Here is a 23,990-nt window from a genome sequence, read left to right as displayed (position 1 = left end):
TACACCTCCACAAAGTCCACAAAGGCTCGAGCTAAAGATTTTAGTTCTTCCATACTCATGTCATCCACTTTTTCTTTCATCCACTTAATATTCATGATTTATTATAGTATAATAAATAGACAATCAGAGGTTTAAAGAATTTTGTATAATAAAGGAGATTGTACAAATGGCAAGCGTGACCAGCACTTAGGTCCTGCAGTCGCGTGCTCTTTGGCAGCCGTACCTTCTCTCCGTATAAATTTTTATTATTCTCCATTTTTCAAAATCCCAAGGATTTTGAAAACTTTGTAAAATTCCAGATTTTTTCATCTTTAGACAAAAAATTCCAGGGCGAAAATTCTGGTCCAGCATCTCCATTTCGACAACTACTAATGACATTTATTTATTATCTGAACTACAGTAAAGTCTTTGGTTTGCCACTCCGGCTTGCTGACATAACTGTTGTAATCTTAAAGTGCTAATACAGTTAATAATCTGTGGTACACTCTAAGAAAGTTCTAAAAAATACTGACCAAGGAAGCCCAGCTACTGAGTAACACCAATGAGGACACTACCTGCTGCCATCAGCCAATGAAATCGCCCAGCAATGCCAACCAACCCAAAGCATCAAGGACCACCAAGGCGTTATCACGGGTGTGATCCAGTCACCTTGGCTAAGGACAGACTAAGGTACCTTGGCTAAGGACAGACTAAGGTACCTTGGCTAAGGACAGACTAAGGTACCTTGGCTAAGGACAGACTAAGGTACCTTGGCTAAGGACAGACTAAGGTACCTTGGCTAAGGACAGACTAAGGTACCTTGGCTAAGGACAGACTAAGGTACCTTGGCTAAGAACAGACTAAGGTACCTTGGCTAAGAACAGACTATAAGGTATCTTGGCTAAGGACAGACTAAGGTACCTTGGCTAAGGACCAGACTAAGGTACCTTGGCTAAGGACAGACTAAGGTACCTTGGCTAAGGACAGACTAAGGTACCTTGGCTAAGGACAGACTAAGGTACCTTGGCTAAGAACAGACTAAGGTACCTTGGCTAAGAACAGACTATAAGGTATCTTGGCTAAGGACAGACTAAGGTACCTTGGCTAAGGACCAGACTAAGGTACCTTGGCTAAGGACAGACTAAGGTACCTTGGCTAAGGACCAGACTAAGGTACCTTGGCTAAGGACAGACTAAGGTACCTTGGCTAAGGACCAGACTATAAGGTACCTTGGCTAAGGACAGACTATGTAAACAAGCAGTAATGCTTCATCTTTTGATGAGGGCCTCAGCATCTGCTGCCCAGCTCAGTGCAACAATGCGTGGCGCTAGAAAAAGTTATCTACAATTATAGTAAGCATGCAAAAATTCTGCATCACATAACAAAATGTTTTGACCAAATCTACAGTTATACTGTACATGTGTATATATAGAATTTATAAATACTGTATTCTGCATTGCATCAGCATGTAATTGTGTTACCTGGCCTCTTGCTGCACGACTCACTTGTTAATGTACTTAAACAGGTAATTACATCAGCATTTCGTTGTATGTGAGTTACACGTGTAGTTATAAAAGCAAAAAACCTCTGGCCCACATGTCTGCTCGATTTCTACAATTTGGCCCACTAGCAAAAAAGTTTAGGTATAGAGTTATTTATAGAGTTATCTCAGAGATACTTTTCGTTATTTATGCAGCTCAGAACTGCTTTTAAGTTCGTTTGATAAGACCATATTACTCAAAATATATTTGGCTGTCCCGAATCATTTTACAAAGTGGAAGGCTGGCAGTGATGATGCCAGAAGTATTGATGAGGCAGCTAGGAACAAGTTCTGCTACTAAAATTTGCAGTACACCAGTATCTGACATAAAAATAATTATGGTCTAACACAGCAAATGATTTAGTATCATAAAGTCTGTTTATTTGAAAACAAATGAACAAGACCAAACTATCTAGACATTGCAAGAGCATATACATGTATTGCATCCATAAACATTATTGTCTAGTTATATATTTTCAAAAGCTGTGCAGTATAATGCAATGAACGAGGTTGTTTTCTCATCAGCTATTGTGAGGTTTTAATGATATTTGTGAGGCATAATGTACATTATTTGCAGACGGCATAATGATCCTTTGTGGGCACTGAACATAATTCAACTGTTTATCAATGGCAGGGTTCTTCACATAGAATGATAAGAGAGTGCCGTGGAGGATTCCCTCCCCTAGAGCGACGCGTGTTGAGTTGCTGTTGCTTTTAAGCTAATTACAATGACGAGAACAATTAAAACAACATAATTTATATAATATACACAGCAACAAATATGAACAGACCCAAGACATTCTCAGATGCTGTCATAGCCGGCTTTGTTAGTCTTTCCACACCTCACTGTGAACAGAACACCATCCTACAAAGTATATAGGCCTACAGACAAATTCAAAATTAAAGATACACTTCAATTGCTGAACACTTTAAAACCAAAATTTGTTAATGAACTTTAATTGGAAATATCCTGGTTGAAGGTGAGGCAGCAGGTACCTATCCTGGTTTGAATGTAAAGCAGCAGATACCTATAGTTTTTTAAGGTGAGGCAGCAGGTACCTATCCTAGTTTGATAGTGAGGCAGCAGGTACATATTCTGGTTAGAATGTGAGGCGGCAGGTAACTATCCTGGTTTGAAAGTGAGGCAGCAGGCGCATATCCTGGTTTGAAGATGAAATAGCAGGTACCTATCCTAATTTAAAAGTAAGGCAGAAGGTTCATATTTTGGTTTGAAGGTGAGGCAGCAGATACCTATCCTGGTTTGAAAGTGAGACAGCAGGTATCTTTCCTTTATTGAATGGTGAGGAAGCAAGTACATATCCTGGTGTGAGATAAGACCAAGGTTGGAAAAACCATGGTTCTTATGAAAAACCCGAAAAAACCTGGTTTCTTTGGTTTAAACCGATTTTTATGGTTTAAACCGGTTTTTATGGTTTTTATAATTTGACCAAGATTTTGCAATTTCGAAGGTTTACTTGCAACAAAATTCACATTACAGCTATTTAGTATCAAAAGATTCACCATGTCTTTCTCTGCTGTTTTGTAGGTGTAAAATATGTGGAAATGTGAATACAAGCTCTTAAATGCTAAAAAACGAACAGTTAATCGCCGCCATCACGAAACCGCCGTAGGTCGGAATCAGTTTATTTCTCTGGCGTAGTAATTCTATTTGGTTATTGTTTTGACACATGATGTTCTCACGTGAATTGAAAGGCCAATAAAAGGCTCAATATAAAACTTTTCGTATCACGAGTTTATGACAAACACTTCGGGTTTTACCGAAGACCCCGTATCAAATATAGATGCTTGCTACTTTACAGTTTTGTTTCGGCTTGATCTAATCGTCTAATCGTAATCTGATTATGTGACCAATACTTCTTGTCAAACAGCGCGAATAATTTCTGCAGCATTTTCCAATTATCACAGATGACCAACAGGCTCGTCATGTTTATCAGACAATGATATGTACTCCTTCGAGCTAAGGTTAAAAAATTAAACGAGTTTCCACTGTAGGTTATAAGATAGTAGGGCTGAAAGTGACAGCAATACAATGACGGTGAAATAGATGCTTAAGAACATTAGACATGGTCTTATTGAATGCGTGAAGTATATTTGCGAAAATATGTTGACGAATGAGATTGCATGAAAGTGTAAACAGAAGCCATCTCATTCACCTACGTCCCATTTGAGCCATTTTGTAAAGAGATTCTAATCTACGGCGGTTTTGTGATGGCGGCAATTAACTGTTCGTTTTTGAGCTTTTAAGAGCATTTAATCACATTTCCACATATTTTACGCCTACAACACCGTAAAGTAAGACATGGTGAAGCTTTTGATACCAAATAATTGTATGTGAATTTTGTTGCAAGTAAACCTTTAATACTAATTAACATCACTTTTTATAGCTGCATGATTGAGTATAGAACATATGTATGTGAAATCATCTGTTTTAAATGGTACTGTGGAAGTTGTTATGAGAAAAAAGAGAGAAAACATATGGAAATTTCAAATTGAACCTTTAATCAAACATGATTGATGAAATACAGAGCAGAAATCTTATCACACAAAATGAATATATTACATGTAGCTTTAAGTATAAGCAGGAATTATCATCCAAGTGATTAGTTGTGTGGTGGTGAAGAGCAGAGCATAATGCAGATGCATTGCTAGTGTGTAAAGGCCTGACTCTGTAACTGAGTCTGCTTTACCACTCTAACAGGTAAATGTAATCTAAACTCCCGGTACACCTTATCTGAGGCATGTCTGACACGGCCAAAGGGTCAGGCCAGTCCACGACAAGTATCCAGCAGTCAGGCTTACTCAGAACCCAAATTAGCCTGCCCTCTGTTTCTCTATATTCGACTAGTCTAGGTCTACTAGCAGCTCGCCCTGGATGGACCTATCCGAAAAAGTCAGGCCGACTCAGAACTCCACTCTAAGCCACCCCTACAGCTACCCAGAACACATTCCAAACACTACACCTAGAAGAGTCGGGCATGAGTCCTCCCGAAGTAAGCAATATGCCTTTTTCTCAAGTACCTTGGCTCCCTGTCTCGCAGAGGACAGCCCCCACCATCCAAAGAGACTCGCCCAGGCACGTTCTCTACCTGCACAAATGGAGCAGCCTCAGGCAGCCCCCTTCAAGCACAGGGAACCTGCGCAAGCATGCCTGCTGGGGCGCCCACACTCTACCAGTCACTTCCTTCTGGGTAAAATCGAAGGTTGAGCAGTGCACTTCCTGTTGGATACCGGATGCACCACTAATCTGCTGGGAAAACAGGTGTTCGACCGACTTCCTCATAGTATAAAAGAACAATTGGAGGAGAGTGACACCCATGGCCTGCTTGCTGATGGGACCAGGTTACCCTTTTACGGTGTAATCCGGCTCCCAGTAAGGCTCAGCAAACTGAAGACCGAAGAAGTCTTCATAGTCAGTCAAATTAGTGAAGACACAATTCTTGGCATGCCCTTCGTTATGGCACACCAATGCTTGATGGAGTTCGCACGACCCATGGTGAAAGTGGATGGGAAGCCATTGGCTTGTACCGACCGAGCAGGGAAGCTCCTCCAGAACAAAGTCCAGCTAATTAGGGACTTGGTTGTGTCAGCTAGAACAGAGGTTGCGGTTAGGTGTAGGTTGACCACACAAAATTTTTGTCCAGTCGGGATAATAGAAGGGTACCCAGAAGGCCCGCCTTTAGCTACAAACCTGAATGAGCCCGGAGCAGATGGAAAGGTGTTGGTTAGGTGTCTCAATCCGAACCCTAACCCCTGACCATCCGTTCGGGAACCATCGTAGGCACTTACACTAGTGTGGAAACACCTCCTCCCATTGCCGGCACCCCTTCCCTCAAAGGAGGCCCTGCTGTGCCGATCACCCGAGTCGAGGCTGAGCCACAGATCCCCCAATATCTCCAGGAGTTGTACCAGGCTGCCAGACCCTTGTGCCAGAATGCAGAGCCGGCTAGAAAGCTGGCTACCCTACTGACCAAGTATGGGTCAGTGTTTAGCACTGGAGATAACGATATGGGTAAAACGTTGCTCGTGGAGCACTCTATACCTGTGAAAGACGGGACCCGACCTATTCGTCAATCCTCTCACCGCTTAGGGCCTGAAAAGGAAGCGGAGGCCAAGAAACAGGTACAGGACCTGTTGGCCAGAGGGTTGATTGAGCCGGCTGGAGGAGCATGGGGCTCACCTATTGTGTTAGTAAAGAAGAGGGATGGAAAATGGTGATTCTGTGTGGATTACCGAAGGCTCAATGCGGTAACAGAACAAGACGCCTATCCCCTTTCCCGGATAGATGAAAGTTTGGATGCCTTGGCTGGAAGCCGATATTTTAGTACCCTCAATCTCGTCAGCGGATACTGGCAGGTTCCGCTGGACGAAGATGCTAGGGAAAAATCAGCCTTCATCACTCGCTCAGGATTGTGGAAATGGAAAATCCTTCTTTTCAGACAGACTTCTGTCCCAGCCACCTTCCAGCGATTGATGGAGAGGGTGTTGCATGGGCTCCACTGGAAAACGTTACTGTTATACCTGGATAATATGATTGTTATTGCACCTGATTTTGAGATCCACTTCCAGTGGCTGGAGGAAGTATTCAAGCGGCTGCAGCAAGCCAGATTCAAGCTCAAACCAACAAAGTGCGAACTTCTACAGTCTCAAGTGCGGTACTTGGGCCACATAGTAAGTAGCGAAGGGGTTGCCACGGACCTAGCCAGAGTGGAGGTGGTGGAGCGGTGGCCAGTTCCACGTGGAGTAAGCAGACAGACCTGCGAAGGCTGTCGACAGTGTGCCCAGATAGAGTACCGCGATGGGGGTCCAACTCGACTTGAGTTGGACCAAGAGAACCAGGATGAGGCTAGGGTGATCGGGCAAAACCATGTTCTGTCAGGGATCACCAGGCCGGCGCACGAGGCTGCCAGTCTATGGATGCGACCCCCTGTTTTCACTGAAACAGCCAAGGTCGACTCAGGACCGGTCGAAGCCATCCTGGGATCTCCTGACATTGAGCAGGTGATGACCCGAGGCACTACTAGTCGCCACCAGGAACCACATAAGAGCTGGGCAGAGGTCGCCAGGACCGCGCGCGAGATGACCGGCTATACGGGCAGGCACCCTGCCACCACGAGAGCACGGGCCGGCTCGAGGTCGTTTGAGGCCACCCTGGGACCTGAGACATTGGCTCAACTAACTAGCCAGAGCCAGTTAGCTCGGCTGCAGAGCGTGGGCAAGAGTGCCATAGCCCTAATGTACCAAGCACTTTGGAGCCACACCGAAGTGCCTTCGGAACAGTTGGAGTTAAGGAGCCAGGAGCTCAGGGTTCTGCATAGCAGAAGGGAATCCTTGAGAATCAGGCAGGATAGCGGGCTGGAAGCCATAGTAGCCCTCATAGTCAAATCCGGTGGTTTGCCGTGTGCCCCTCGACTATGGGGGGAGCCATTTATCTGGCAGACACATACCATGACCCACTCCGGAGTGGGGAGGACGGTAAGCCGCCTCCAGCTTACATGGTACTGGCCCGGACTGACAGCCACTGTCCGCAGGTTAGTATGAAGCTGTGAGGTGTGCTAGGTCGCCAAGCATGGAGGGACCAAGCCTGCAAGAAGCCGGCAGCGATTATATGCTGACCAACCCTGGCAGAATGTCGCCATCGACCTGGTAGGCCCCTTTTCCACCACCCCGAGAGCAATAGGTGGATCTTAGTGCTCTCGGACCACTTTACCCAGTGGCAGGATGCAATTGCCATTCTGGAGGCCATGGCTCCAGTAGTCGCCAGTGCTCTCGATGAAAGAGTGTTCTGCTACCTGGGGCTTCCAGAGCAAATCCATACAAACCAAGGCGCTCAATTTGAGAGTTAACTGATGGAGGAGCTCTGCCAGCTCTGGAAGGCGAGCAAGACACGGACTACTCCTTACCATCCCTAGGCCAATGGGATTGTAGAGAGGAACAATCGAGGCCTGGGCGACTTTCTGAGAGCCAAGTTGTTGGAATGAGGCCAGGAGGAATGGGATGAGCTTTTGCTCCAGCTCATGCGGGCGTATCGAGGCAACCCCCACACCGTGACGGGTGAGATGACCAACTTCATGATGTTCGACAGAGAGTTGCGTCTGCCTGACCAGTTAGAATGTCACCCCCCTCCCACGGAAACGCAATCAGCCAGCGACTACGTGCTGCAGAGGCAACAGAGGCTGGAAGAAGCGCATGAAGCTCTCAGTGAGGCGCAGATGGAGACTAGACAGGCAGATCAAGAAGAGCCACCGCTCTTCACACCTGGGGGTTGGGTGTGGTTGGTAAACAGGTGGCGGCGAAGGGGACCAAACGCTAAGCTAAAAGCTAAGTTCATGGGCCCTTACCAAGTCATAACCGCCTGGCCCAACCACACCTATGTGGTGGAAAGACAGAGTCAAACCTCGACTCAACACAAGTTTAGGTTGAAACCCTATTATGCCTGCTCAGGGAGCTCTGGCCGTGCTCCGGCAACGCTTGATCTTCGAAGGGGACCAAATATGAAAGGAGCCAGGATGGCTCGGCCCTCATGAAGAAGCTGCCTGCAACTTGATGAAGAGTTAATGAAGTTCCCTTCCCAAATGAGTCCAGCTGATAAGCTCGACTCTGCAGAAAGGAATGGGAAAGGCGACTCTACAGACCAATACCGGAAAAGAAAACTTGCACGAGGGTTCGAACTCCGGACCTCCTACAGCACCTCCCTAAAGCGAAGTTAGAGAGGAAATAAACCCTCTCCTCTAGAAAGTCTCGGTGAGTTAGTTACGGACCTGGACTCCGGACACTTAGCGATGTCCCCCCAGGCCGTTGAAAACCCCAAAACTGCTACAAAAGATCTAAATCATCGTTCATCCCGTACTAGAAAAAAGCCGGAATGGTATGGTGATTGGGTCTATCAGACAACAAGAGGATACGACGACCTAGCCACAGACCAGATGACCTGGGAGTCTAGTCCAGACCGCCAGACCACTCTATTAGGACAGCCTCCAGCTGGTCACCCGTATTCAGGTCATGCCGCGATAACTTCGGGAAGAAAAGAGACAGTTCCAAAAGGCAGCCCACAGTACCAGAAACAGGATACGCCAGCTACCGACGACAAACATTTGCTTAATCAAAAAATTAGCCGCTCAGAACACCATGTTAAGCAGCTTGAGACGTGAGTCCGGCTGGTTGCTTCATCCATGTTGTTTAATTAGATAATGTCTATAATAGAGGGGAGTGTGTGGTGGACGCTGGGCCGTGACGTTACATTTCTTATTTTATTGTATGTGTTTTCCTTTTTATTTTATCGTTGTTTTACTCGTTGTGTTGTCACTTATCGTCACTCATGTTGTTGTCTTATTTTATTGTATGTCCTTTTATTATATCATTGTTTTACTCGTTATGCTATCACTTATTGTCACTTGTTGTCATACCAACGCACTAGCGATCCTGTTTATTCACCTTGTTAGCCGGTATTCTTACGGTATTCTTAGTCGGTGATGCTATTATATATAAAGGAGCGCACTCACTTAGTTAAGCAGAGCAAATGGCCATAGGCTCTTTGACTAGTGGATTCTTTTCTCTAATAAAACATTGAACAGAACCACACGCAATTCATTTCTGTATGAAAAAGTCCAGATCGTGCCAAATAAAGGCCGGCAAATTCCTTTACACCTTAACAAAAGATGTTAACTAACATATACCTTAACAAGAGATGACAACTAAGATATACCTTAACAAGAGATGGTAACGATTTCCAAAATGTAAAATTAGGACAAAGTCTTGCTCCTTCTGCTTTTTTGATGAATTTCATAACAAGGACTCCTATGATGACGTAGAGAATTACAAGAACTACAAATCTAAAACAGACAAAACACTCACGCATGTCGTGGTGTTGCTAACAGCCATCAATTAAATTAAATTGTATTTAGCAATGGCATTCATAGCACAAGCTATAGACTAATTTTATACATGTACATGTACCTCTAATAGATTATTATATAAAGTGTAATTGATGCATTGGCCCTTGGAAATGTTTAGTCTTAAAAGCTCGTAGGTAAAATATATCCTAGTATCTCTAACAAAGTATCAAGTACGTTGCAATAACAAATATGCTACATTAACAAACATAAAGTGAAAATATACAAACTAGATAAAAAACTTTATTATATGAATAAAAATAATCAACTAACATGTCGACAGCATTAAAATTGAGCTGTAGTAGAACATAGATTGTGTGAATAAATATGGGGTAAAAGCTAACAATAATTCTGGAATAATAGTTAAATGGTGTTGGCAAGTAATTCATATTAACAAGGAACATGAAATACTAGCTAGACAGTTCTAGTTCTATAAATAAGTTGCGTTTAGCGCTAATTGTGATAACATAAATAAGGGAAAAAATAATTAGGTTAATATATAAATAAAATGTAATATTCAATGAACTGCCTTAGTATCTTTGTAACTTCAAACACTCAATTGGTAGATGTAATAATCCTACGTTTTGGTAATCTTAAAAGCCTTGATAACATATATTAATTCTGACATGAGAGGCTTGTGTCTTTTCAAAACACTGATTAATCACCTTCTTAAAGAGTTTACTTATCATCAAATGAAGGCTAGGCTTCTGAGAAATCTAGAGCCCATTGTCTGATCTCTTTTCTTTAAACTCTATTGTTTATAATCCAAAATCTATAGTCTATTGTCTATAGTCTATAGACATAGGCTATGTCAAATAGTTTCTAGTACCTGTTTATAATCTATAACTATGGTCTATGGTCTACAGGCTTTAGTATCTAGTCTATGCTCTTCGCAACAGCTACATAACTAATATTCTAACAATTTTTTACTATTCTAAACTGATAACTAAATTTAAAGCTATTGCCTTTAAAATTATTTTCAACTGTACAAACTAACCAGGTGCCATGCTGCAGGTGCCATGCTGCAGGTGCCATGCTGCAGGTGCCATGCTGCAGGTGCCATGCTGCAGGTGCCATGCTGCAGGTGCCATGCTGCAGGTGCCATGCTGCAGTGCAGTAACAGCTTTAAAGGGAAGACTAAGAAAATCAGTGGAAACATTCTTAAAGTAAATCAAGTTTGTTTTCAGATAAAAACTTATACAAAAATGAGATCTTTTTATGCAAAGTGAATTATTTTAATAATAAAGTTTTGTTAATTCAAGTATTCAAAGAGCTAAGCGGCGTATAAAATATAAAACAATTAAAAAGACATACGAAGTCAGTTAGATTAATTGCCTGATACAATGGCAAAAACATACTAATAGACAGATCAAATCATAGCCTTAGAATACTATCATGAGTGAGTCGCAGATATGGAACAACATATATGGAATATGGCACTCTGATGAACACGGTATACTATACTCACATGATGATTAGAATAGATCCTGTAGAAAGGCTGTTACCACTTTTGCCATTTTTTGGGCAGCAAATTGGATGGGTCAGCGTGTAGCACTACGAAGAAAGGAATAGTAACAAAACAATTTAGTATGTTCTATTGACCTAAAGACTATTCAAAACACTTGGTGCATTTTTTGATTGTTGACTTGTGTTTTACTTTTCGATAACTTTCTATATTTTTATTATTTTTCGAAACAACTTGCTGGTGCTCACATTACATGTTAACCTAGCCTGTCTTGACAAATTGTTGTTTTTGCGGAGTTGTCCACCGTTGAGCGGGGCGAGCCAAACAACAGCTTGTCACAAGACGCACTGCACCTGATGCATCAGCTGCACTGAAAGGGAGTTGTTTTCTTCCGTCTATGCGGCTTGGCTGCGATGTTATGTCGGTCGCTCCATTGGTAATCATAACAGATTTCACGCAAAAATTTATGTAGAAAGAAATAAGATTAAAACATTTAACCAAAGACCAGTTTCTGCGGTAAACTGTAGTAGAACTTAAGAATGAAACAAATTAAAAATAAAATCAATAAGAACAAATAAAACTGACTGATTTAAAAATAGAAATAAAACTGACTGAGCGCACACATAACAACATGTTTAGTTGCTGTTGTTGCCTAAGTTCTTAGGTTCTACTAAAGTTTACCGCAGAGCCTGGTCTCTGGTTAAACGTTTTTATCTTAATTTGTCTACATAAATTTTTCGCGAAACCTGTTATGATTATCAATGAAGCGACCGACATAACATCGCAACCAAGCTGCATAGACGGAAGAGAACAACTCCTTTTCAGTGCAGCTGATGCATCAGGTGCAGTGCGTCTTGTGACAAGCTGTTATTTTGCTCGCGGCTCTTGCCGAGAGACAACTTCACAAAAACAACAGTTTGTCAAGACAGGCTAATGTTAACCAGGAATGAGTAGGCCTCTACATGCTATTATTAAGTTTTTGATATTGTAGTGTAGACAACTCTCAAACTTTCAAAACTTACATTGTTCGTCTGGTCAAAGCATGTCTCATCTCGTGTAAATGGGTCACTTGGTTTAGACTTAGAACAGGCTAGTGTGATATGAGCTGCCTGGCCCAGGCCTCTAAAAATGTTATATATAAATGTAATTAAATAGTTTAACGATTACATAACAGCAAACAAGCTAATTGTTTGACTTGAACAGATCTTTTTACTACAGTTATTCTAGCAGAACTCTGATGCCAACCTACCAGCGGTTTGCTGGAGTTACATGTAGATATTATATTATATAGTTGACCTCTGACCTCCTTGTGTTAGATGTTATCTTATATAGTTAACCTCTGACCTTGTGTTAGTTGTTATATTATATAGTTAACCTCTAACCTCCTTGTGTTCGATGTTATGTTGTATAGTTAACGTCTGAACTCCTTGTGTTAGTTGTTATATTATATAGTTAACCTCTGACCTCCTTGTGTTAGATGTTATATTGTATAGTTAATCTCAGACCTCCTTGTATTAGATGTTATATTATATAGTTAACTCTGACCTCCTTGCGTTAGATGTTATATTATATAGTTAACGTCTGACCTCCTTGTGTTAGTTGTTATATTATATAGTTAACCCCTGACCTCCTTGTGTTATATGTTATATTGTTTAGTTAATCTCTGACCTCCTTGTATTAGATGTTATATTATATAGTTAACCTCTGACCTCCTTTGTCAAATGTTCCGACAAAAGTTGTTGTTAATTCTTTTCATAAAAAGATAAAGAAAAACCAGTAGTAATAGGTGATTAATTGTCTGCAGTAACATCTCAAAATAACCTTTACAAAATAAAAACCGCTCCAAAAAGGCGGCAGACATTTAAATCATAGTAATAATTGGAAGATAAAAAGACAAGTGTTTAAGATTACTCTCAAAGATATTGTGATAGACTTGAGTTTAGAGGAAGTTTTAAACATTATCTTTTTATAATTATCTTATTGCACTCAAAACTGTTAGACTGCGATAATAATAGTGTTAATTAGATGATGAACAAAGTGCAGCAGCTAATTTTGTGTACTTTTTATTGACACTTTCCTAAAAGAATGCAATGCAAAGGAAGAACACCCTGTGGCTTCACCTCTATATTAAACTTTATATGTGCACTTATGCACTGTGTTGCTTTGTTATGTTTCTCGTAATAAAAATAGTATGTCAGCCCCTACTAATTCACAAGTCTCTACCCTGCCATACTAGCCCATGGTCATGTCAAATTTGTTTGGTGTGACCTTTTTGTCCATATCTTGTTTGTATGTTTTTAGTATGCCTTTTTAGTGTACTTACAATTTCCTGATCTGCTTCTGATGTGCGAATGTGTTGTTGTGCAAATTTTAGAGCTTGTAGTAGCGGCTGGGTTGTTATGGGTGGGTAGAGTTTACATAACTCTGAGGTGACAAACAAATGTTTTAGAACGAATAAAGGTAACTTTTGAGTTCCTCTTATCTACTTGCTAGTATAAAAGAGCCCTTATACATGAGATAGCCATTAAATGAATAGAATAGCTTCCTCTAAAAATTATCACCACTTGTACCCTGATAGTTCAGTATGCCGTCAGAAATTGTCAGGGGTGCCAATAAAGCGCGGAGAATAACTTTAGACGTAATAGTTCTGAAATTGTGGCGGCGCGCAGCTGGTAGTGTGCCTGGCAGCAAAACTGAATATCACTGGTTCGAACCCTGTACAATGCAATACTGTACAATACAACATTGTATAATACAATACCATACAATACAATTTTACATTACAGTACTGTACAATACAATGCCGTACAATACAATACCGTACAATACAATACAATACAGTACAATACAATTCCGTCCAATACAATACTGTACAATACAATACTGTATAGTACAATACCGTCCAATACAATACCGTACAATACGATACCGTACAATACAATACAATACATTAAAATACCGTACAATACAGTACAATACCGTACAATACAGTACAATACAATACAGTACAATACAATACCGTACAATACAATACAGTACAATACAGTACAATACAATACAGTACAATACATTACCGTACAATACCATACAATACAATACAATGCCGTACAATACAATACCGTACAATACAATACAGTACAATACAATACCGTACAATACATTACCGTACAATACAATACCGTACAATACAATACAGTACAATACAATACAATACAATACCGTACAATACAATACAGTACAATACAATACAGTACAATACAATACAGTACAATACATTACCATACAATACCGTACAATACCATACAATACAATACCGTACAATACAATACCGTACAATACAATACAGTACAATACAATACCGTACAATCCATTACCGTACATTACCATACAATACAATACCGTACAATACAATACAGTACAATACAGTACAGTACAATACAATACATTACTGTCCATTACCATACAATACAATACAATACAATACAGTACAATACAATTCAGTACAATACCATACAATACAATACCGTGCAATACAATACAATACCGTACAATACAATACAGTACAATACAATACCGTACAATCCATTACCGTACATTACCATACAATACAATACCGTACAATACAATACAGTACAATACAATACAGTACAATACATTACCGTAAAATACCATACAATACCGTACAATACTGTACAATACAATACAATACAATACCATACAATACAATACCATACATTACAATACCATACAATACAATACCGTACAATACCATACATTACAATACCGTACATTACAATACAGTACAATACAATACCGTACAATACAATACCATACAATACCATACTATACCATACAATACAATACCATGCAATACAATACCGTACATTACAATACCGCACAATACAATACTGTACAATACATTACCATACCACACAATACAACACTGTACAATAAAATACCGTACAATACATTACTGTACAATACAATATCGTACAATACAATACCGTACGTTACAATTCAGTACAATACAATTCCGTCCAATGCAACACTGTACAATACAATACTGTACAATACAATACCGTACATTACAATACCGTACATTACAATACCGTCCAATACAATACCGTACATTACAATACAGTACAATACAATTCCGTCCAATGCAACACTGTAAAATACAATCACGTACAATATGATACAGACTTTTCTCAATCTTCAACCATGGTTTCAACCGTGGCTTCAGACAGGTGGGTATGGTTCCTACTACTGTATATATACTGAAAGTTCTGCAAATGTAAATTTATATACACTTTGTTAGCCAAGATTGTGTTGATAGGAGCAGCAACTTGTTTACTGTTCGCTTTCGAACAATTTAGAACAATTCCAATTCCGTTACTAGGAAACATTTTTAAAAACTAACAACATCCTTCTTAAGTAGAAATGACTAGACCAAGAGAGCTGATGTAGAAAAGTTAACAGCCTCTGCAAGAGCAGAAGGCAGTCAACACCCCTACTTCCCATAATTGCCATAAAATGTGACCATTAGCCAGGCTTAGGATTTAGGTCATTGCTAGAAGTCATTGTTAGAGGTCATGCCAGCTGTTTGATGACCTGACTGTGCGGATTGCTGATTGGTCGAACTAAGGGAGAACCGAAAAGTATATAACAACTGGAGTTACCGTCTCTATGGTAAATTTAGCCCACAACAGGGATTAGGAACAGTTAGATTGATGGAATGAAAGAAACATACTAGTAGACAGATGAAATCATAGCCTTAAAATAATATTTTGTTGGGGTAATAAATAGGAAACAATAAACAATAGAATTAGATGTTGGACAACAGTAGGCCTACTGACATCTAACAGCATGCACTAGGGCTACAAGCAAAAGTTTGTATTTCTTTAGAACGTCCCCTCTTATGTGGTAGAAACTACTACTGACTTAGGCAAGGTTCAAATGGAGGTGTGAGATAATGAAGCGCACAACAAAGAATTTAATGCTGACGTCATGAACCTTTACTATAATAAGAGCTGTGCTCGTCTGAAGCCACGCCTTCTGAGCGTTTGGAAAAAGATTACACTGCACAATGATCGAACCCGAATATTCAGGCCCTCAGCCAAGCATGCTACTCTTGGCACCACTCGGCCACCTCATAACAAATTCAAATAATTGTGCAACCAGTTATTACTCATGATGATCTCTCACGGCACACTGGAGTGCCATCATTCTAGTGACAATAACTATTGCTAAATAAAATCAAGTAGACATGGTTACTGAATCTAAAATAAAATGCATCTTATAGCAAAAGCCATGCTAGCTGATTGTTACATTCTGCAGTCTTGTCTTTTCTTGTAAGAAGAATTTTACATAGACAAACTTACTTGTAGTCAAGCTGTAGTTTGTTGTCTCTGATTGTAAATGAGGCATCTGTTTTAGTAAATAGGGTTCCACAACCAACTGGAGTCGTGAAAACCTCAAACATCTAAAAGAAAAGAATTTCGAACAAAAGAAGAGATGTAGTTATAAGGAGTACAATTATGATGGAGTAGTGACTTTCATGGAGATAAAACAGAACTTCCCAATTTGGGTGCTCGCAACCCTAAAGAGCATTAGCTGACTTGCTGTTGTTTGCAGAGGTGAAGGAATCAATTTTTATCTCTCCTACACACTGAAAATAAATATCATAACGCCATAAATCCTGAAAATGATCTGCGCATTTTAAAAACTTACAAGGAACCACGTTTCGATCAGCCAACACGGGAAATACAGTCAAAGACCATAACGTAAATTGTTTTTTTATGTTTCTGCTGTGTGAAAACGTTAGACTCTCATTATAATGACCTTCCAATGATATATTGTTTTAATATATTCGGAATGTCTGTTTTCACTGTTTTAAGCCTTTTATCTATATTCAAAACAAAGGGGTACTAGGTTGCTATCATCAGTTGTACGGGGCTCGGAGATGTAAACAAATAGGGCTTCGATATAAGATCTTGATTGAATGTGCACTTGACACACCCCCTATCTTCCCTTCTACTGATGCTCCTACTTTGTTTTTGGAAAGCTGCAGGTGAGTGTTAGCTATTGTCTTGATATAACTTAAATATTTGCACTCTAATTAAAAAGTTCGGCATGAAAATCTACAAAAAGGCAGTTTTCTCAGCTGTAATGAGGAGCAGTGAAATCTTTTTAAAAGTGTTAAACCTGAAGTGGTGAGATGGCAAATAGCAACAAAGAGTTTTTACAAATGAAATAAAAAGAAAACTAACCTAAAACTTTATTGGTGCAAGTAAAACTGTTCAATACTCACATTTATGTCTAGCGGAATTACTCTACTACTCGTATGTTAAATATAAAACTATGAAGTGTTGTTAAACTATGAAGTGTTGTTAAACTATGAAGAGTTGTTAAACATTATGCGATATCTTAATAGTGTTCTCATTGCTCATCTTCCTGCTAATTTCTTATGCTGTTCCTAGCAATTTGTTTTTCTATCAGAAAAAATGTTTGCTTGTCTTTATTTACTGAACACATATTTTATTTCTTATAATCCATGCGAGTGATTCTTTGTATTTACTGTAGTGAGTATATTAAAAAAGAAATGGAAATTCAAAATTATTTGTAACGTGAATTTTTTTTGAGTGATTTCTTTTGTTGAGTTAGATGGCATGAATGGAAGCCATAGATTGAAAAACAACATTTTACCAATTGATGTCTAATCACATCTACATGTACGGTGTGTATAGAGACGCAACAAGTAAGAGGAATGCAATTACAAATGTGTGAATAGCAGAATACTTGAATATTACTGATGTGATGGTTTAACAAGTTTAGCCTAATTTGCAATTTCTGTCAGATTTTAGAGGCATTAAAGAATGCAGAAAGTTTTAGCAAGCACTTATAATTATATGCATAAAAACTGGCAATACTTGACTCCAATAAAATACTTGACCATCCGATATAAAATACTTAACCATCCGATATAAAATACTTAACCATCCGATATAAAATACTTAACCATCCGATATAAAATACTTAACCATCCGATATAAAATACTTAACCATCCGATATAAAATACTTAACCATCCGATATAAAATACTTAACCATCCGATATAAAATACTTGACCATCCGATATGAAATACTTAACCATCCGATATAAAAGACTTAACCATCCGATATAAAATACTTAACCATCCGATATAAAATACTTGACCATCCGATATAAAATACTTAACCATCCGATATAAAATACTTAACCATCCGATATAAAATACTTAACCATCCGATATAAAATACTTAACCATCCGATATAAAATACTTAACCATCCGATATAAAATACTTAACCATCCGATATAAAATACTTAAACACTTAATCTATATCGTATTACTGCAGTTTAAAGTTTAAAACATTTAATACAAACAGCTGAGTTATATGGTACCAAAAGCATATTTATGCTCTTTAGTTCACTTTCAACAGAACAGACCTTCTAATTTAATTAAAATATTGCTCTGTACAGCCGGTTAAAATTAACAAAGAGACAAGAGAAAGTCGATGATCAAGAAACCATGTTAATTTTTGGCTGACGTGCTTGTTCAGAACGTTATTCTTAAACGTAACTACCCGCTTAAAAATGGATAAACATAAAATTGAAACAAAACAACTTTGCTAATGTTTGATGTTGGTGCACGTAGTTGCTCAGGATGACAAAAAGTAATATGTACAGTATTATTTGTGGAGGCCATACCTCTCCTGAGATGGTACACATAGAGGCTGGAACTAGTGTGTCTGTACAAGGATTCCACAAAGTCATTGTCTCTGCTACTACCCCTGATTGAGGAAAGGGAGTGCGGAACCTAAAATCGAATATCTTTAGTGCATCGAGTGGTCACCTATACAATTCCACCCAACTTAGAGATGCTGTGTTAATTGCTAAAACACAGGTAAACATTTGAAGTGGATTTTAGTGGTGAGAATTTGACTGTTTCAAATCAAATTTTCATGGTTCTTTGAGCGTAATAAGAAAAAAACTGTTGCATCCAAACACACACATAAATATGCTCATAAATATATCTGATGTATTTGCTAACCTGATGCATGCGCTAACCTTGCACATTCGCTAACCAAGACTGTAAGTATAACATATATTTAGGTAGTCGTCACTGAACTTGTATTCTTATATAGAAGTAGTGGAGACCGATAGGTAAACAAAATAATTAATATTTCTGTACAAATGGTAAAACGATGCCAGCCATGGAGATTCTAAAAGTAATTCATGAAGCAACGCATAGCTGATTTATATCGATATACAGAGATTATTAGTAATAATGTTCTGGCATGCTTTTATAAGGAAACCTTGACTGTTGATTATATGATTTGGAATTCTTAAACCATAATCAACAAAGTCTACTCAAAGTGAACATGTCAGATGGTAGCTATTTGTGTACCTATTTCCTTGTCTTCTGTTTAGCTAAGTACTTTTACACCTTTCAGTGACAGACGTGCTAAGACAAAACAAAAACTCAGCTATCAATTGGTAATTGTAAGTATACATGAACTTACTATCATTATACTATCATTAACTTACATATCATTACAATTATCAATTTATAAGTTTTCTAAAAAAATGCAAGCATCGTTTGACATTTTAACAATGTTATTACGGAATCTTCAAGATCAACACAGATTCTTTTTGTGCGAAAAAAACATCTTATAAATATATATATATAGGCTACTACTGAATGCCCGCTTTGCACGAATAATAAAATATTTTTCTTCAAAACTGAGCATTAGTTGATACATTTAGATGCCATTGGCTAGTTTTTTTTATCCAATGCATCTGAGTAACATAAAATACTAACTTAAGCTGGTAACTTACTAGAATAAGAGCCATGCCATAAGCTGTTTTGAAGCCAAGCTTGCTTATAATCGTTAATTGCTTATAAACGTTATGTTACACCTGCAAGCCTAGCATCAGGTATGCTAAGGATGTTGTAAGCTGCATAGGTATGTGAACAATAATCCCACAGTATGGAAAGGACAGTTTAGTGTAGTATTTAGTGTGCCTGTCTGTTGACCTAAAGATTTCAAGTTCAAATCCAGTGCGATGGGAATTTTTCATTTCTAACACTTTATAACTGGAAAATTGACAGATTCCAAGATATTTGTATAGATATTTGTCATATATCATTTGTATGCATACATAAGTATACACCCATAACATCACTGCACATTGGTTGAAAAGGCTCGAAGAAAGCCACCAACACATTGTGGCTCATTAAGGACTCACCATCAGCAAAATGGACACTGTGTGCAGTGTATTAAGAACTGGGCAGCACCTAGATGCAAGCCTTATGGCTGAAGAAATTGGCATTTTTGCTTACAAGAATGGTAAAACAATGAAATGCCTGATAGAACAAAGTGACAATCCAGAAGAATGAAATGTACTTCCGATGAGAGACCCAAAACAGAGGCTGATTCCCAAAAACCACCAGCTGTAACATGCTTGCCCACCACCTGGAGCTGCTTTCAGAAAATAATTGCAAGCAAACTGGAAGAACATATGAGTGAGCATATGACCAGTGCCCAGAAAAGAATTAGACGCAACACTCAAGGAGGCAAACTCCAGTTGCTGGTGGCTTACATGATGTGTCCAACCGCAGAAAAAGGCAAGCCAATCTTGCTATGAATTGGATTGACTACAATTCCCCATAGTTGGATCCTTGAGTGCCTAAGGTTGTAAAATGTCCACCCTACCCTTGTGGTGTTTATCAAGATCTTGTCGACCCACTAGAAAACAAACTGAAGGCTGATGACAAGAAGCTGATGAGTGTCCGCATCAATCGAGGCGTATATTAGGGTGACAACTCCTATTTCTCTGCATGTCTAAGTCTTCTAAGCAATATGTTGGTGGGAACCCATAATGGGTATCAGTTTAAAAATGGCAGCAAGATAAACCATTCCTTCTACATGAATGACATAAAACTGTCTGCAAAGAAAGATGCATTCAAAGAACTGTATGCAACTGTATGTGTTTAGTATAATATATATTTATATATTATACTAAACATACGGTATAATATATATTTATATATTATATATATAATTTGTTGTAAACAAGTCTTACAACAACTCCTTCCTAAACTGGTTTGAAAGAAACGCTTTTACTTATGGAATTAGGTTTTTGTAATCAAATGCTATATAAGTAAGATGTATTACTAATTTCCAACCAAGATAAGTCAAACCCTCATGATCACGTAACACTCATCTATACTGCCACTCAACAGAAAGTCTTTTGCGGCCTAATACAACGAATAACGACAGCATGAGAGCGACACAAGATAGCATTGCATCATCGGGTGTAGATGTGTCGCTGCGCTATTGCTGTATGGAAACATAGTATTAGTTCAAATGTTGAAGATGATACAACTCAACTCACGTTGCCGAAGCTCCATCAGTTGCAGCACCTGGGGTGAGGTTCACTTCTCCTTTGTCGGTGAGGGCTATGCAGCTTTGTTTTATCTCCTTTTTGAATTGCAAAGAATAAGTCAGAGTGCAACTGAAAAGCACAAGGGCTGTTCGAAGAGCCCATAAAACCATCGCTATTGATTGCTTGGACGACTTGCGTTTGACACAAACTGACTAAATAAATGACTTCAGAAGATGATCAGCTGATAGCATCATGACCTCTATCAACGACTTTCTTATCATCACAGCGATAAGACTACTGATATGCAAGGCATGTCAGTCCTTTGGACTGTTTATAGTTTGTAGAGTCCCTTAACAGCTTGTCACCTTAATGTAACAGTTGTCATAATAACAATAGCTATGATTGTTTCGAACATAGATTTACTTAGTAAATGTCCGGCGATGAATGGGTTATAAAAAAGTTTTTGCATCGAAAAATTTATTTTTATTTTGGTCAAGTTTCTTTACTCAATGAATTTGAGCAACTACAGTATATAGCTAACTATTATTATAACTTAATCCAACACTGGGAAGAAATTGCTTCATGATCTCTCACGCTATCATGGTTTCTCACGCAATCATGATCTTTTACACAATCACGATTGTAAAGTGTGGTAGTTGAAGCATGAGTATTTTAACTAATGGATGTTAAAGATTGGCAGGTGTAATAAGTATGATGCACACAATTATTCCATTGTATGGCAGTGTGCTGCTTGGTTTAGGGTGCCTGTCTGCAACTGTGAGTTCAAATCCAGTGCGAAAAGCATTGGTCATTTCCACAACTTTATCACTGTAACTGGACACACAAATGACAGACCCACAGACAAATACTGAAATGTATATATATACAAATAACAGAATGTTGTGGGATCAGCCGAACCTCTAAACAACAGATTAGGATTCAATACCTAGCTAGCAAAGCCACTGGTGTGGTTGGTGTTAAGAGAAAGGGCATCCAACCTTAAATTACAAGCTTTGCCAAACGACTGATACAGATCAGTTTGTGTACTAACAGGAAATGTCCTAACTGGTGGCTTGGAGAAAAAATAGCCTGATACACTAACAAGCTTACCTTAGTAAAAAAGAAGTAGGCTATTTGCAAGCGCTACATCTTTGTTAATTTTTTCAATGTGTTAATTTTTGTTCATTGCTTAAAGAAATCTATGGTGCACTTTCAATAACAACAAATTGTGAGCAGGACATGAAAAACAACGCCACTCTTCATCATTATTGACCTTGCAAACGGAGAGCTGTTTATGCTAGCCTATAAATATGTTACACCTAGTTTTATCAATGAGGTGGGATTCTGTACAAAAACTAAAACTAGAAGCACTGAAATTAATTTATTCTTATTGAAATAGTAAAGAACTTGCAGTCTTTTACATCCAACACTCTTAGAAAAGTAAAAGTGATGGTACACTTATGAACGGCTTGAACTGTGCAGAACAGAACAGTGTTGAGCAAAACAGCTCAGGATACAGATCCATGGCCTCCTAAGATACTGCTAACATGAAGCCCTCAAAACCAAACTTGTTTTGGGGGCAATTCTCTCAAATCATCGCATTTAATGCAATGATTTGAGAGAATTGCTACTGCCAATGAGAAGAACGTTGTCAAGTCTTGCATTCATTATGAAAGGTGGTTTTGAGGACTTCCCACACAATGGAAGCGGCAAATACATGAAAGTTTATAGTGAAGAAAAGCAATTACATCAGCAGAATGCAAAGTAAAATTTTCAAGTAAATTTTTTTTTCTAAATTCACTTGGGATTATATTCGGAAACAATCAATTATGTCACAAGCACATAAAATGAGAATTCAACAGCTTATAATCTTGTAGCAAGTATAGCCTAAACTCTATTTCTGAAAAAAAAACTATTGACAGTCTATTGGTAAATGGTAATTACTAACTACTAGGAATGTTTATAACAATATCAAGCGCCATTGCTATTAGGTTAAACGTGTATATCTATCTGTATTTAGACTAAATTTAGAACATATGTAAACAAGACTGACAGGTTTTACATCCAATCAAACTATCGTCCAACAATTACCACCTTTAATTAGAGTTGGACATGGAAGGACATCTGCGAAACAGTATTCATTACTTCTAGCTATCAAATGTCTTCATATCCATCTTTTTTAACTTTTCCACATTTGACAAGAAACATAACTCCATCCTGCAAAGAAAGAAAAAGGCGTGACACTGTCAGTTCCAAGTAACTTTAAACAAAATTTCTATTTACTGAATTCATAAGTGCAGATGATCAAACTTTGATATATTGATGGTATTCAATATCATATTGATATGATTGATGATATCTTTGCAAACTTTTATTTCCTAGGCTATGATCATATCTGCTAAACATTCTCAGAAACCTCAAATTAAAAGACTTTTTACATACACAAAAATTGTGCCATTTTTTAAACCTCTGTTCTAACTCATTATTGGACTTGTTATTTATTTTACAGAAAGGTGCATTATGACTTGTGTGTAATTTATAAATGATACCACCTTGTCTTGTATCATCTTGCTCAACATTTTTTGTTTAAAAATAGGATGTTCTCCAGCAGCCACATACCTCAATTTATTTTACTAAAATTGTTGGATTATAAAAACTGAATAGT

General features: G+C 38.6%; 2 protein-coding genes across 2 annotated transcripts; both read left to right on the top strand.

The window, feature by feature from the left end:
* Positions 1–586: 586 nt before the first annotated feature.
* Positions 587–5,755, top strand: LOC137400694 (uncharacterized). Its single transcript, XM_068087026.1, has 4 exons — positions 587–669; positions 4,579–4,728; positions 4,823–5,151; positions 5,319–5,755. The coding sequence occupies exons 1-4, from the start codon at positions 587–589 to the stop codon at positions 5,753–5,755; spliced, it is 999 nt and encodes a 332-aa protein (XP_067943127.1).
* Positions 5,756–7,554: 1,799 nt separating this feature from the next.
* LOC137400693 (uncharacterized) lies at positions 7,555–8,064 on the top strand. The gene has a single exon (XM_068087025.1). The coding sequence runs from the start codon at positions 7,555–7,557 to the stop codon at positions 8,062–8,064; it is 510 nt and encodes a 169-aa protein (XP_067943126.1).
* The last annotated feature ends 15,926 nt before the right edge of the window (positions 8,065–23,990 follow it).

The sequence above is a fragment of the Watersipora subatra genome, chromosome 7 (genome assembly GCF_963576615.1).
Source record: "Watersipora subatra chromosome 7, tzWatSuba1.1, whole genome shotgun sequence".
Taxonomy (NCBI): domain Eukaryota; kingdom Metazoa; phylum Bryozoa; class Gymnolaemata; order Cheilostomatida; family Watersiporidae; genus Watersipora; species Watersipora subatra.
The sequence above is the reverse complement of the archived record's forward strand: the minus strand, read 5'-3'. Positions and strand labels throughout refer to the sequence as shown.